Source organism: Dreissena polymorpha, chromosome 6 (assembly GCF_020536995.1).
Source record: "Dreissena polymorpha isolate Duluth1 chromosome 6, UMN_Dpol_1.0, whole genome shotgun sequence".
NCBI lineage: Eukaryota > Metazoa > Mollusca > Bivalvia > Myida > Dreissenidae > Dreissena > Dreissena polymorpha.
In genome coordinates, this window is record NC_068360.1 from 25,198,238 (window position 1) to 25,210,828 (window position 12,591).

A 12,591-nucleotide genomic window follows, 5' to 3' on the forward strand; every position below is an offset into this window, starting at 1 on the left:
TGAAATCATCGTTGGATACCTTTTCTCTTATCATATACATGTATATAAGGACCAAACATTTTTTTCAAGTACCTGGGTCTGACTACCGATATGCATTACTTGTGACACAGTGTGTTTACGCAATCTTAGATACGTGAATGTTCATGATCACAATATTTCAGCACAGAAAACTTTATTTATTAAACGCGACCTTACTGAAACAGCCGGACTTAAATTTTGCTTCGCATTTACGGCGAAATAAGAGAACATACGTTAACAAAATTGATACGAATACATGCTCGGTTTTCGGCAGTGTGCGATATAAACATTAGTTTTTATGCAAATGCGTTAGGTCCTTAGACTAAAATACTGCATTTGTCGAGTTTGATAAAGTAAGACACCTCCAAAGATATAAAAATGTGAACATAGTGTCATCACTATATATATATATATATATATTGTCTTGTTTAATTGGACATGTCAACAAATATGAAAACATGCACGGTTTTTAGGCAGTGTACGATATAACAATTAGTTTTCGTCCCATACAATGCCTAAAGGTACTTTGACTCATTCACGCTAATATACTGTACATGTCGAGGTAGACACAGTGTGATACCTCCCTAGATATATATAATATGAACATGTTGTCATGACAGTTGAGTATACATTGGCTAGGTTAAGTATGTTGTTTAGTACCGGGGTGTGTATGGTCAGGAAAGTAGATATCGTGTGAATGGTTATTTGATTTTTTTGAAAGATAAATGGTAATTGTTTGTGAATTTAAATAATCTTTTTTTCTGGAATTATCTTTGGACGATAAAATAATAATAAACAGTTTAAACATTGCTATGGTAATCGAACACGATAGATGAACAATCACCGATTCATAAAATTAATTTAAGATACGGAAGTTTATCATGTGAATCGGTGTTTGAATGTCAACGTTGTGTGTGCGGTGAAATCTGTGCGCGCCAATCTCGCGTATGTCTCGTGCGCGCGAGAACTGCAAACAGGAAGTAGAAGCAAGAGTCGTCTGCTCGTACTGGCAATTGTTCCCTTCCGGGGGTTGTTTCCGACAGAAGTCGAGTGTAAGTACATAGTTGTAGGCACCTCACATATGTTATTTGTTATAAGTTTATTAAGTGTTAATAATTTGGGGTTTAATTAATACTTCTAAGAAGTGGATATGTCTATAGTTTACATACATGTTAACAACATAGCAAGCAGAGTTCGAGAATAGTTAAGTGTTCTCGTTTTTTTTAACGTACGTTGCTTATTTGCTATATTTGCTACTACTACTACTACTACTACTACTTTTACTACTTCTACTTATTCCGGTACTGCTTAAGCACCGTTGCGTCTTATTTTACTGCTGCTGCTTTTGCTACTGCTACTGTTACAACTACAACTGCTCCCACTACTTCTACTTCTTTACTACGCATACCACTTCTGCTGCTACTACTACTTTTATCACCACAAAAACCACCACAACCCCCACCACCACAACAACCACAATCACCACAAACACTACTTTTAGTACTCTTTATGTCTTTATTTTTTAAGGTCAATATATTCCGCCAATCACATGTATAATAAATACTTGAACAATAACACAAGTTTCATATACAGTTTTCTAGGTTTGCTGATAAACTCTACATGCGACGTGGTGCATTGTCAACTTAATTTCAATGAACTGAAAGCTAGCCCTCTTAAACTGTCACTGATATCTTGATTTATGTGACCTGTACTAACACTAGCGGACTGTGACATTCTCACACTAAATGGCGACACATAGCTTAGATCGATGTCATAAAACAAATGGCTCCATTATTTAAGGTGAGCTGACATTAGTCAACCCGATGTATTAAAAAGCTATTAATTGTAAGTTGTCTAGATAAAGTGGATACGGTTGAACTTGGAAGATATGCTCACACACTTGATGCATCGTTTAGCTGTACTAGTTTTAATTTATATACCGCCATTATTTGAAATGTCAATTTAATTGTCTTCTAACGTATTACACGAAGAATTGTTCGCATAAATGTAATTTCTTATAAAATTAACACGATTTCTGAATAAATGAGCGCAACCATGAAACGGGCAAACAAAACTATAAAAAAAAAACACGGTGACATGAGTGATAACATAATTTCGAGTTATTCCGGATTAGTTTATCATCGTACGAAGTCCCATAACTCTACTCATAATTATTTTTTTAATATACGACCTAGTGTTGAACAGCTGACAACACCTGTCTCAAGTTCTGTTCTGTTTATGAGTAAAATAATCTCAATAAAGTTTCAGAAAAATACATGTGTTTGTTTCCAGTGTGATAGCGATAAAAGAGTAATTAAAATGGAGACTATGCACACATTACTGTTCGCGCATTTGCCGCTGAAATTGTATATCGCCTCCCTTTCCAATACGAAATTGAAGCGTGATTTCATCTAAAAAAACACTGTCCTCTTCATAAATATAATGTTCCGCGTGTAATTGTACTGTCAATGTCTATTGTGTCTCATTAAATGCCTTAAACACACAATACACATTAAATATTATTCAAACTCAAACCAAAACTACAACCATTATCCACTACGTGTGTCTTGTGCAAATTCACTGATAAAGCATCGAGATACGAAGGGAGACAATGACTTGCACGACATAATTCACAAACAAATAATAGTGCTTTATAAATAATGTTGACAATGGTGGGACGCACTTTGCTTCAAATTGATATTCAGCGCAACTCATTTATTTACTAATTCAGTACTCACAGAGTCCTTATTGAAATTCAGAATAATAGGGATATTGTTACCGTAAAAATACATGTATGTCGCAAGTCGCATATGAATGTGCATTAAAGGGACCTTTTCACGTTTCGGTAAATTGACAAAATAACAAAAATGTTTCCGATTCGCAAATTTTCGTTTTAGTTATGATATTTGTGAGGAAATAGTAATACTGAACATTTACCATGCTCTAAAATATCCATTATATGCATCTTTTGACGATTTGAAAACCTGAAAATTATTAAGCGTTGCAACGCGAAACGATTGAATAATTTAGGAAAGTTCTGTTATTGTCGTTACATTTTGGGAAACTACGAGGATTGCTTATATAACTTAAAAATACAACCGCTTATAACATGTGCACGGATAGTCGAGTGGTCTAAGATGGAGGCTTTTTACTAAAATATGATGCATTAAAGTGAAGTACAATCATGAATTGATAAAGGACTGCAGGGGTCAGTGGTCCGAGCCCAGTTGAGGGTTCCTTTTTTCCTTTTTTAATTGTATTCTTGCTTTTTTAAACTGGGGATTTTTAGGCCCAATGTTTAAAGTTATCAATATAAATCATTTAATGACAGACGTCAATACATGCCAAAATCTGTGAAAAGGCCCCTTTAAGTCCTTGAACCGAATATGCAACTGCTCAAGATGAAGATGCAGCACTTTGAATGTCAGATTCTTTAAAATTTTAATGAATCCATTTTTTATCGATGGCAGTGATACTTGTGTTATATGTTATTTAATGTGTCTTTTATACAAATATTTGTAATAAGTACAGTCTAAGAAAAGACATTTGTTTTGCCTTCGGTTTGCGTTCGGATTTATCCTACATGTAATGCAGTTTCCTGTTGCAAAATGTAGACCAACCGCGTCTAAGTGCATTTATTAAATCTTGCTTTAATTTGGACGCTGATATGTGTTTGGCTGTAATAAGATACCACCTGGTCCATATATAAAGATTGTTTATCATATTGGTTACGACACGCGTCATTATTCATGCGTGTTATATTTACTGATAATTAAAAAACTCGGTTGACAAACAGACAGTTTTAAATAAATCTAACGCTTAGTTGGTCGTGATTATATTTAGTTAATTGTCCCTTTAATTCATGGACGGTTTCTTTTGTAGTTAAAATATTAATTTAACCAACACATTTAAAGAATGACTTTAAGATTTTCTTAATAATGAGTGCCATGAATGTTTACCAGATTGTATTAACGCAAAACTGGTAAGACTTGTATTATCGTTTACCCGAAACTGATGCACGTGTGACTGTTTGCTTACTGTTCTTATTGCATATATGCATTTATTTAATGTCATTCAATTTGATTTTAGTTCATTATTTGAATACATTTGCTCTTCTCTTTTATTTTTTTTAATTACTTAAACATTTTGCATGATATACAATATATAAATCGTCATGATATGTATTTCCCAGTATTGTTGATATTATTTTCATCTTGACTGATTTCAACAATTGATTTTACGATATCGTAGAAGTGATGGTAAAATGTATACATGTCCGCTACCTGTAGAATTATAGGGGCGGTGGCTGCCACCACATTGTCATGTGCTAGTATATTATTATAAACACTTACGATCATTATTTGTATTTGATTACTTATATTAGGGCAATTGGTTATTGTACATCTGTTGTTATTTTTGTTTTACCCGTGTCATTTTCCGGTTAACACACGGGGACAAGTTCTAAAAACTCGATGTGATGCATGTTTCATCTAACACAATTTTCACATCTGCACAATAGATTACACACAATTCCACAACCGATGATAACCTGTGATAATAACAAAGCATAAGTGGTAACATGGCTGCACGTCTCCGCAACTTGACTACCAGGGTGTGGGCATTGTCAACACTGTCCTGTTATTAATAGATCAATGTCATGAGCAAGAGAGTAAATGGTGCGTAACTGATACCGCCATAGCAGTAGAATACGTATCATAAAATATAATGTTCTCTCAATGTACCATATCATATTGCTTTCTAAAGTACAAGTGGGCAGCGACAACAATATTAGAAAACCAAATGAAATATATATTTGCAGCGTAGTCGTTTAAGAAAAACAAATGAAATATATATTTGCAGCGAAGTCGTTTAATGTTGCATACTTATATATGAAACCTGTTCATACATTTTATTAAATGCACGTATATCGTTTTTTCCTCTAACAATCCAGAAGATACGTTAATAAACAGAAACATAATTAAAAAGAAAACTACGGATACGTATAAGAGTCACGAAAAATATATATATTTTTGCTAAAAAAAAGAGGGTGTCCGAAAACTGAGAGTGTTCGAAAAGTTAGAGTTATTATGGTATGTTACATACATGTGTATCAATTTCAATCACTAATTAATGTACCATCACCTTTTAAAGTTTCACTTAATTAAAACACATCGGCTAAAAAGTAATTTGATACGATACAAGTACGAGTGATTGATGGACTCCTTTGTGGCTGTAAGGTGGCACCATTAATATACTTTATATTAAATACCCTACTGCTGACATTGTAGACCGGTAAAATAACCCGGAACGCTGAATTGAAAACGTTTCATTGGCTGGTCGTTATAACAAGGTATCTTAGATCAGTTTAGGAAAATTTTAATCTTCTAACGCAGTTTGAAGTTGCTATTGACGACCTTGAAGTTCCATTTTGGACTTAGCGCTGCTTGACATTAAATTCTCTCAATTTTTTACAATATTTATTATAACATTACTGTTTGGATCAGATTTGATGTAAGATTGAGCAAACCGACGGCGGATTTACATAGAGAGTTTCGAGCAATTCTTTTGTAAGGTAACGAAATCGAGAACAAAAAGTAAACGCACCCAGCCAGATCATGAACAATCGACAAATCAGATCGCAAAGCACATCAAGATTATAATACAATTGAAATTGTCAATGTGTACCTAACATTTAGTAATCAGCTTAAAGAGCCAAGCCTTGAAGATTATGTGAACTCGACAATACGAGACGTAATATTATTGTGCCTCCTTGTGCAAAGCAATTGACAAAAATCAAGAGCGATACATTTATTGAGTTAACCTGACCTACATGCATTTAAACAGCAAAATTCATCGAGAAATGCTAAAGTTGGATATAACTATCACTAGCACGGTAAGCACTATAACCCCTTGTTTCTACTGCGTGATGACATGCAATACTATATATTTGTATTTGCATTTTCTAATAACGACATAGTGTTCGTATTTTTTATACATGTATTTCAAAATCATATGTTCTGTTTAAAAATCAACGTTTTTGTGGATTTTACATCTTGACATTGTCGACAGACTCCACCAATGTTGAGATGTTAATGTCAACTTCATATACGTACTTCATTCATACTTTTACAATGACGCATATTTAACCGTGTCGGCATAAAAAACTTCTGTAGACACAAAGAAAGGTTAATTGAAGAAGCATAAATTAACTGAAAGCAATATATTAAGTTTAAAAAATGAGGCCAACAAGTTTATATTTGTTTCCAAAATTAATATAAAAAAAAGCATTGTGAAAGGCTATCCACGGTTTGTAATAACTATACCGCATTTTCTTTAGTGATAAAAACACGTTTCAAACTGCATGCTATCACAAGTTATTTTGCACTTTTCTTTGTTTAATTTTCTTCAAATGAATACACGATTTATATTTGCCATGACAATAAAACGATCTGCTGTTATGATTTTATTTCACATAATTATCATGTAAGTCATCGACGTATTCTGTGAAAAGTATATGTCCTTAATGTGTAGGATGTTTTATGGACTTTTTATTTCATAACAGATCAGATATTATTTCGTTTCGGTAACATTTTATGTCGCATAAATACCTCATAAAATAAATTCGGTGACATTTCATCTCTGCATTAGACAATGAAATATTTAATAACTTTTAGTCTTTTTCTTTAAGGTGTCGTGACCTTAGTGGCTGGTTGTATCATATTAAAGGACACGTGTATGACATTCGTTTAGTAACATTTGCAATGAAAAGCATTTCATAATAAAAAGGAAACAATGTTAAATCGGTCATGCTTATAGCATAGTTATTGAATCGACTAAACGTACGCACTTATGACCATTTTTGTTATCCCAGTGATTTACTATCTATAATGCGCTTTTTCCGAATTAATCCTTTAGTCTTAAAATTCTATAACTTATCCTAAGACTTGGTTGGTTTCTACAAATTTACACTCATTGTCCGTGTGTGCTAGTAAATTACTTATTGTTTAGAGGCTAATATATGTACGTGCATTTGATTTTGCTCTTATTTGATTTTAAACAAACTGATTTGTTTAGCTGTTTCAAAATAACGATGTGGCACATGCAGAAAGAAGCTTTTTTTCAATCACATTTGTTAATACGCGTTCCTTAGCTCATGCGAGACAGGTTTTACTTTTAATTTAACGAGAGTTGTACTTAAACGCAGGTTCGCCATTTAGTGGTTCAGGGTTAGCTAAACATATTATTTGGAATAATCTGAAGTAAATTAGACATTTCCTTCAGGAAACCGTACTAAGGTCGCTAAAATGATAAGGTCCATTATCATATATGTAAATAAACATTTTGCTTTTTTTTTGCGTCTGAAATTACATTTTAATAAATGTAAACTACTGTATAATATTCCTCGTTCTAGTGCATACATATTTTTTGGTTGTCTATTAATACAATCGTAAGTTTGGTGATTTAATTTTAAAACTAAATGTCATGTTTCTCAGTACTTCGGGGCGTATTAAGCTCCCAGACTTTATTAAGATAAATCAATGCATACTTTTTGGTTGTTGTCCAATTTAATTATTTCCCACTGACTGTACCTTATGTCGGTTATTCTGCCACTATGGCGGATACTATGCTTTGTATACAATAATTTAGTAGACTTTTAGACTAATCGATCACAATACTATGCTTGATATGTTGTGAACTGGATAGCACTTGTTGCCTTTACATACACTATAGATAATATATATAGAGAATATTATGTGAGTTTTGGATAAATATCAAGTTTATCATGCGAGGCTTAGAACCGATGTAGCGCGAGGCTTGCTGAGCGCTAACATGGTTCGTGCCGAGCATGATAAACTTGATCTTTATCCAAAACTCACATAATATTCTATTTATCCTATTATTTTGTGGTCGTTTATCGTTCAAAAAGAGTAAGATACTTTAAAATTCGAAGTAACAGCGCTGGTTTTCCAAGTTGACTCCGAAGTGTTTGTTTACTTCAACGTCATCATTTGCTATGAAGTCACATTGAAACATATAGTGTTCTTAAGATAGAGATCGGAAAACCGTGGTCTAAAAATAGCGATAGTATAAAGGTAAAGTTTATACGATCGTTGCTATACAATCGATTTTCATCTGGTAATAGGATAAAGTAAATTATGAGATGAAGAAGTCCTGATGTTGGACGCTGTCCCAGAGCAAATCAGCTTCTTAACACTCTATTATAAAAGGCCTGGTCAGTTTACATGAAGTCTCTTTCAAGCCATGTGATACATACAGTTACTAATTCCACAAAGTTGTCTCTGCACATGCTTATCTGGGGCGATACTTTACGCACATGTATTAAGCCCCCTTTTCCCACAGCAAGGTTCACTTTATACAACGATGCAGATAAAGAGTTTAGCTTCAGATCTTAGAGTTTTAGCGGTTCCTTTATGTGAACTTCAGCTCGCTTATTTATACCATATGAAAAAAACAATCTTCATCATTTCAGTCATGTATAATTTATAGTATGCCATAAGTTGAAACTGTACGTGTATTCTATCAACGGATGACATTTAGGTGCCATTATCAGATTTGTATATGAACATATATATCATTCATAATGATATAATGACAGACGCTTAATTAGCATAAAATTCACTGACACCTAAGAGCCATACATATATAACTAATAATTAATTTAGCATAAATCAAAAACAAACTACATTAGCATTTTTAATTGATTTTAAGTATTTTTAGGGCGACACACTTTGTGTTTGCCTCACACATAAATGACAAAACTGAATAGGTTAGAAAGTAACGCATGAGGTGAGTGTAAAACATATTATACTACAATTTAAAGTGTAAAACATATTATACTACAATTTAAATATTTCTAACGAGTGTTTGTAATTGTTAATATAAATGTAACGCGCATACCTAATGCAAGTATAAGTTACGTTGCCTAGTTCTCTACATTCCTTACTTACTAGTATTTAAACGGATGTAGAAACAATTCGCTATTTCTAATATTATGTCAAACACTTTTATGAAAACTCGTATTATATGTTTTATATGGCCGTTAATATCAGATCAGTCGCATTAATTACACAATTAATCAAAAACGGTGAAGTTCGGAGACCTTTTTATATTTAACTCCCCTGGCTTTAGCCTCTTTTTAAATGTAATCACACGGCTAAAATTCCTACATGTATATTCATTTAATGTTAAACAATAATATTTGAAAACCGGTTAACAATCATGCTCACTGAAAAAATCTATTGCTGTTTGTTTCCTTGAATATGAGAAATGTTAAAGTTTTTTTACCCGACCAAGGTGAATCATGGGCCCGTATTTTACTCCTTCGGCAGTACTGGCCCGAGGGCTATAGCCCAATGCCTCTAATGCCATGCATATACGAGCCCATATCACATCGCGTTTGTATTGTACCCTATTTATAACATACCTTTGATAGTAACCAATGCATTATTTAGCGCAATTGATTTTAGTTTGTGCATTTAATGTTTGTAAGTTAACGAAATTTCTGTTAAAAATTATGCCAAAAACGGCATTACCTAGTAACGAATGTACCAGAAGTAAACGAGTTTAAACGCGATTTTTCATATACCAACAACACGAGTGCTTTGTAATTAACAACTCTTTGATGAATTCTATTTTGTATCTCAATGATCACGAATTCGGCTATTTACTTATGCAAAAATCCCACAGTAACAACATTCCGCTAAAACTTGAGCGTCAAAAAGCGACAGTAATTTTGACGTTGCTAATGACGTCATTTTCATTTAAGAACGGCGCGTGAAATCGATCGTATGCCTGATACATATTTAAATGAGGTACACAAGGAAATAAAAAAGCGATATCGATAAAATAATAGTTTTAATATTGTTTGCTGAATGCATAACCACTAAACTTGTCAAGTTAGTTAGAAATGATGATTATTGGTTTGTCCCCTTTTTCGAAAAGGGCCATCCAGTAAGCAACTCAGCTTCCTGATAACCCCGTTGCATTTATGTCGACTCCATCCACGTTTTTAAGCATGTTTGTGCTTTCATATGACCTTAAATGCCGGTATGTGAATGACTAGATTAAATTTCCACTGGCTTTGCAGAAAGAAGCTTTTCTAATTCACAGTTCATGCGCGGTAGGTTTCGTTGAAACTTGGCTCGACATAAACGCAGTCCGGCTTTCAGTGGTGCAGAGTTAAATAAATAAGATTAAAAAGGCTGGGATTGTCTTTTGTGAATAAGTGACTATATTTAGGTAAGCGTTTTTAATTCTCTCAATTTTGCACTCTTTGTTATTATCAAATATGTATGACTTTCAAAATAAGTCATTGTTTGTGAATTTTAAACTGACACAATCATATATAATAATTGCTTCGGTCGATTACACTTGCTATTTTCGTGTACAGTATTTTTTAATTTTAACATTCGTGGAAAAATATGCACGGATAAGCAAGTCAACGTAAAAGCTTGTATCAAACATTAAATCTAAATGCATATTTACAAAATATTTGAGGATGAATATCTTACTATAGCAGGGTTAGGTAAAGGAAGAATTTATACTGCCTTGATGTATTAGCTACAGCGATTTTTCCCCTGCTTTATAAAGTACCCGTTAAAGGTACTTTCCCAATAGAAGAAAAATTACAAAATTGCCAATTGCTGTCTGAAATTTTTCCAAAAGGAAGGCAAATGCCGTCAATTTTGATCCATAAAAGTGCATTATCTGCAAGTTAACAAATAAAATGAGCATTTAAACTGAACATTTCAAGCCAAAAAGAATGTTAATCAATATTTGAGTTGATGTTTGCTTTTGATACCAAAGCAATTAAAAAAAAACACTATCATTCCCAATTAGAAGATTTCCCGACGTGAATTTTCCCAAATTCAGGGTTTTTCGCGCTAATTTTTCCCAATTGGTATCGTACAGGTACTTTTCCCAATTGGGGAAGAAAAATCGCTGAGCTAGTTTTTTAGCGACGCGGTAGAGTGTCTGCCTAGCACTCGGGAGGTCATGGGTTCTGTCCCCATTGTGATCGGCGATTTTTCGAGCTGGGTTACATTGGCACCCAACGTAAATGATCCACTTTGGTTGTTTGTCTGTCCGACGTCCCGCAGGTGTCGTGGCAGTAGGATATTCTAATAAGAATTTCAAAAATGGAGGGTGTAGTGTAGCAGAGCTCGAAATAAGGAGAATTTATACTGCCTTGCTTTATGGGGCGGGCCGATTGTCGGTTGTTTGAGGTCATTGCAAAATGCAATATTTTTTTCGGTAAGAACAGCCTGTTTGACACGTATATTCGTTTAAACAGCGTGTACTATTTTACAAATTTCCTCCTGGTGAATAACATTTCGATTTCATCGATATGGTATGTATATTCAATATGTCAATCTTAATTCGTGCATTTTAAATAAGTAAATGCTTTTAATTCAAAGATACGGTCAGAATAAAACGTTAACTTGATATTTGGCCTTGGCAAATGTGTTGTGATATTTGTTTCGACAAATAGACCATTTGCCTTTAGTTCCAAATGCTACATAATATGGTTCATCTGACACATTATCACACTGGTATTCAGATGCATCGCAATAGTCCACGCTCAAATGAGTGAGTTAATTACAAAGCTCGAGTCGTCAATTGACCACAGGTCTACGAACAGTAACTACCGCGGTCATGTTCGTCCACGTCCTCTAATTGATAGGTCAGTATTTATGGGATCAGCGCGGTTTAGTGATGTGACATTGGTACAGATATGTAGATATTTAGGTGTAAGTTTATGTGTGCAATAAAATACACTGTAAATGAACCGGCCTCTGTGGGATAAACGGCCTGAGTACATGTACATATAGTATTGTCTCAGATTAGCCTGTGCATCCCGCTTAGATTTATGTGGGCGACACGCTGTAATGAGACTTTTTAAAGAAAAATTCCATACACGCGGAGTGTCGTCCCTGGTAAGTTTATCTGGGGCAACACTGTACGCACATACATAAAGTTCGGTTTTCAAAGAACGGGTCTCAAAAAATGGCTCATGTAATCGCGCTTTCGTAATATATACAGTTGTCAGCAAAAGCAGTGTGATGAACACGGTTAATGTGAATATGTGCAGCCCAGCTGTATCATTGATTATCGGTGTGCATAAGTAAATGTATTATTCTATATTCTCAAAATACTATAAAAATCATCCCCATCATAATCAGCAACAACTTAAACATGCCTTACCTTATAAATAATAGCACAAAGACCACTAGAAGTGGGTGTTTGTATTTGACAGGGCTTTCGAATAACATCGGTGTGCAAAATTGCGGTCTTGAATATAAAGTCCTTTAACTCTACACATAATTAATTTTTTAAATATATGACCTAGTGGTGAACAGCTAACAATACCTGTCTCAAGTTCTGTTCTGTTTATGAGTAAAATAATCTGAATAACATTTAAGAAAAATACGTGTATTTGTTTCCAGTTTGATAGTGATAAAAGATTAATTAAAAGGGAGACTATGCACATATTGTTATTCGCGCATTTTCCCTAAAATTGTACATCGCCTCCCTTTCCAATAAGGATTTGAA

The 12,591-nt window shown here is 33.9% G+C and overlaps 1 protein-coding gene across 2 annotated transcripts in view; it reads left to right on the forward strand.

Moving 5' to 3' along the window:
• The first annotated feature begins 744 nt into the window (after positions 1 to 744).
• Positions 745 to 12,591, forward strand: part of LOC127833569 (desmoplakin-like) — a 65,920-nt gene continuing 54,073 nt past the window's right edge. The window contains exon 1 of one of the 2 annotated variants that reach the window (XM_052358887.1): positions 745 to 1,070. In XM_052358887.1, coding sequence (XP_052214847.1) covers positions 966 to 1,070 — 105 coding nt within the window. In that variant the 5' untranslated portion in view covers positions 745 to 965. Of the gene's footprint in view, positions 1,071 to 5,712; positions 5,912 to 12,591 lie in introns of those variants that run through there. The other variant, XM_052358890.1, reaches the window with a different exon arrangement.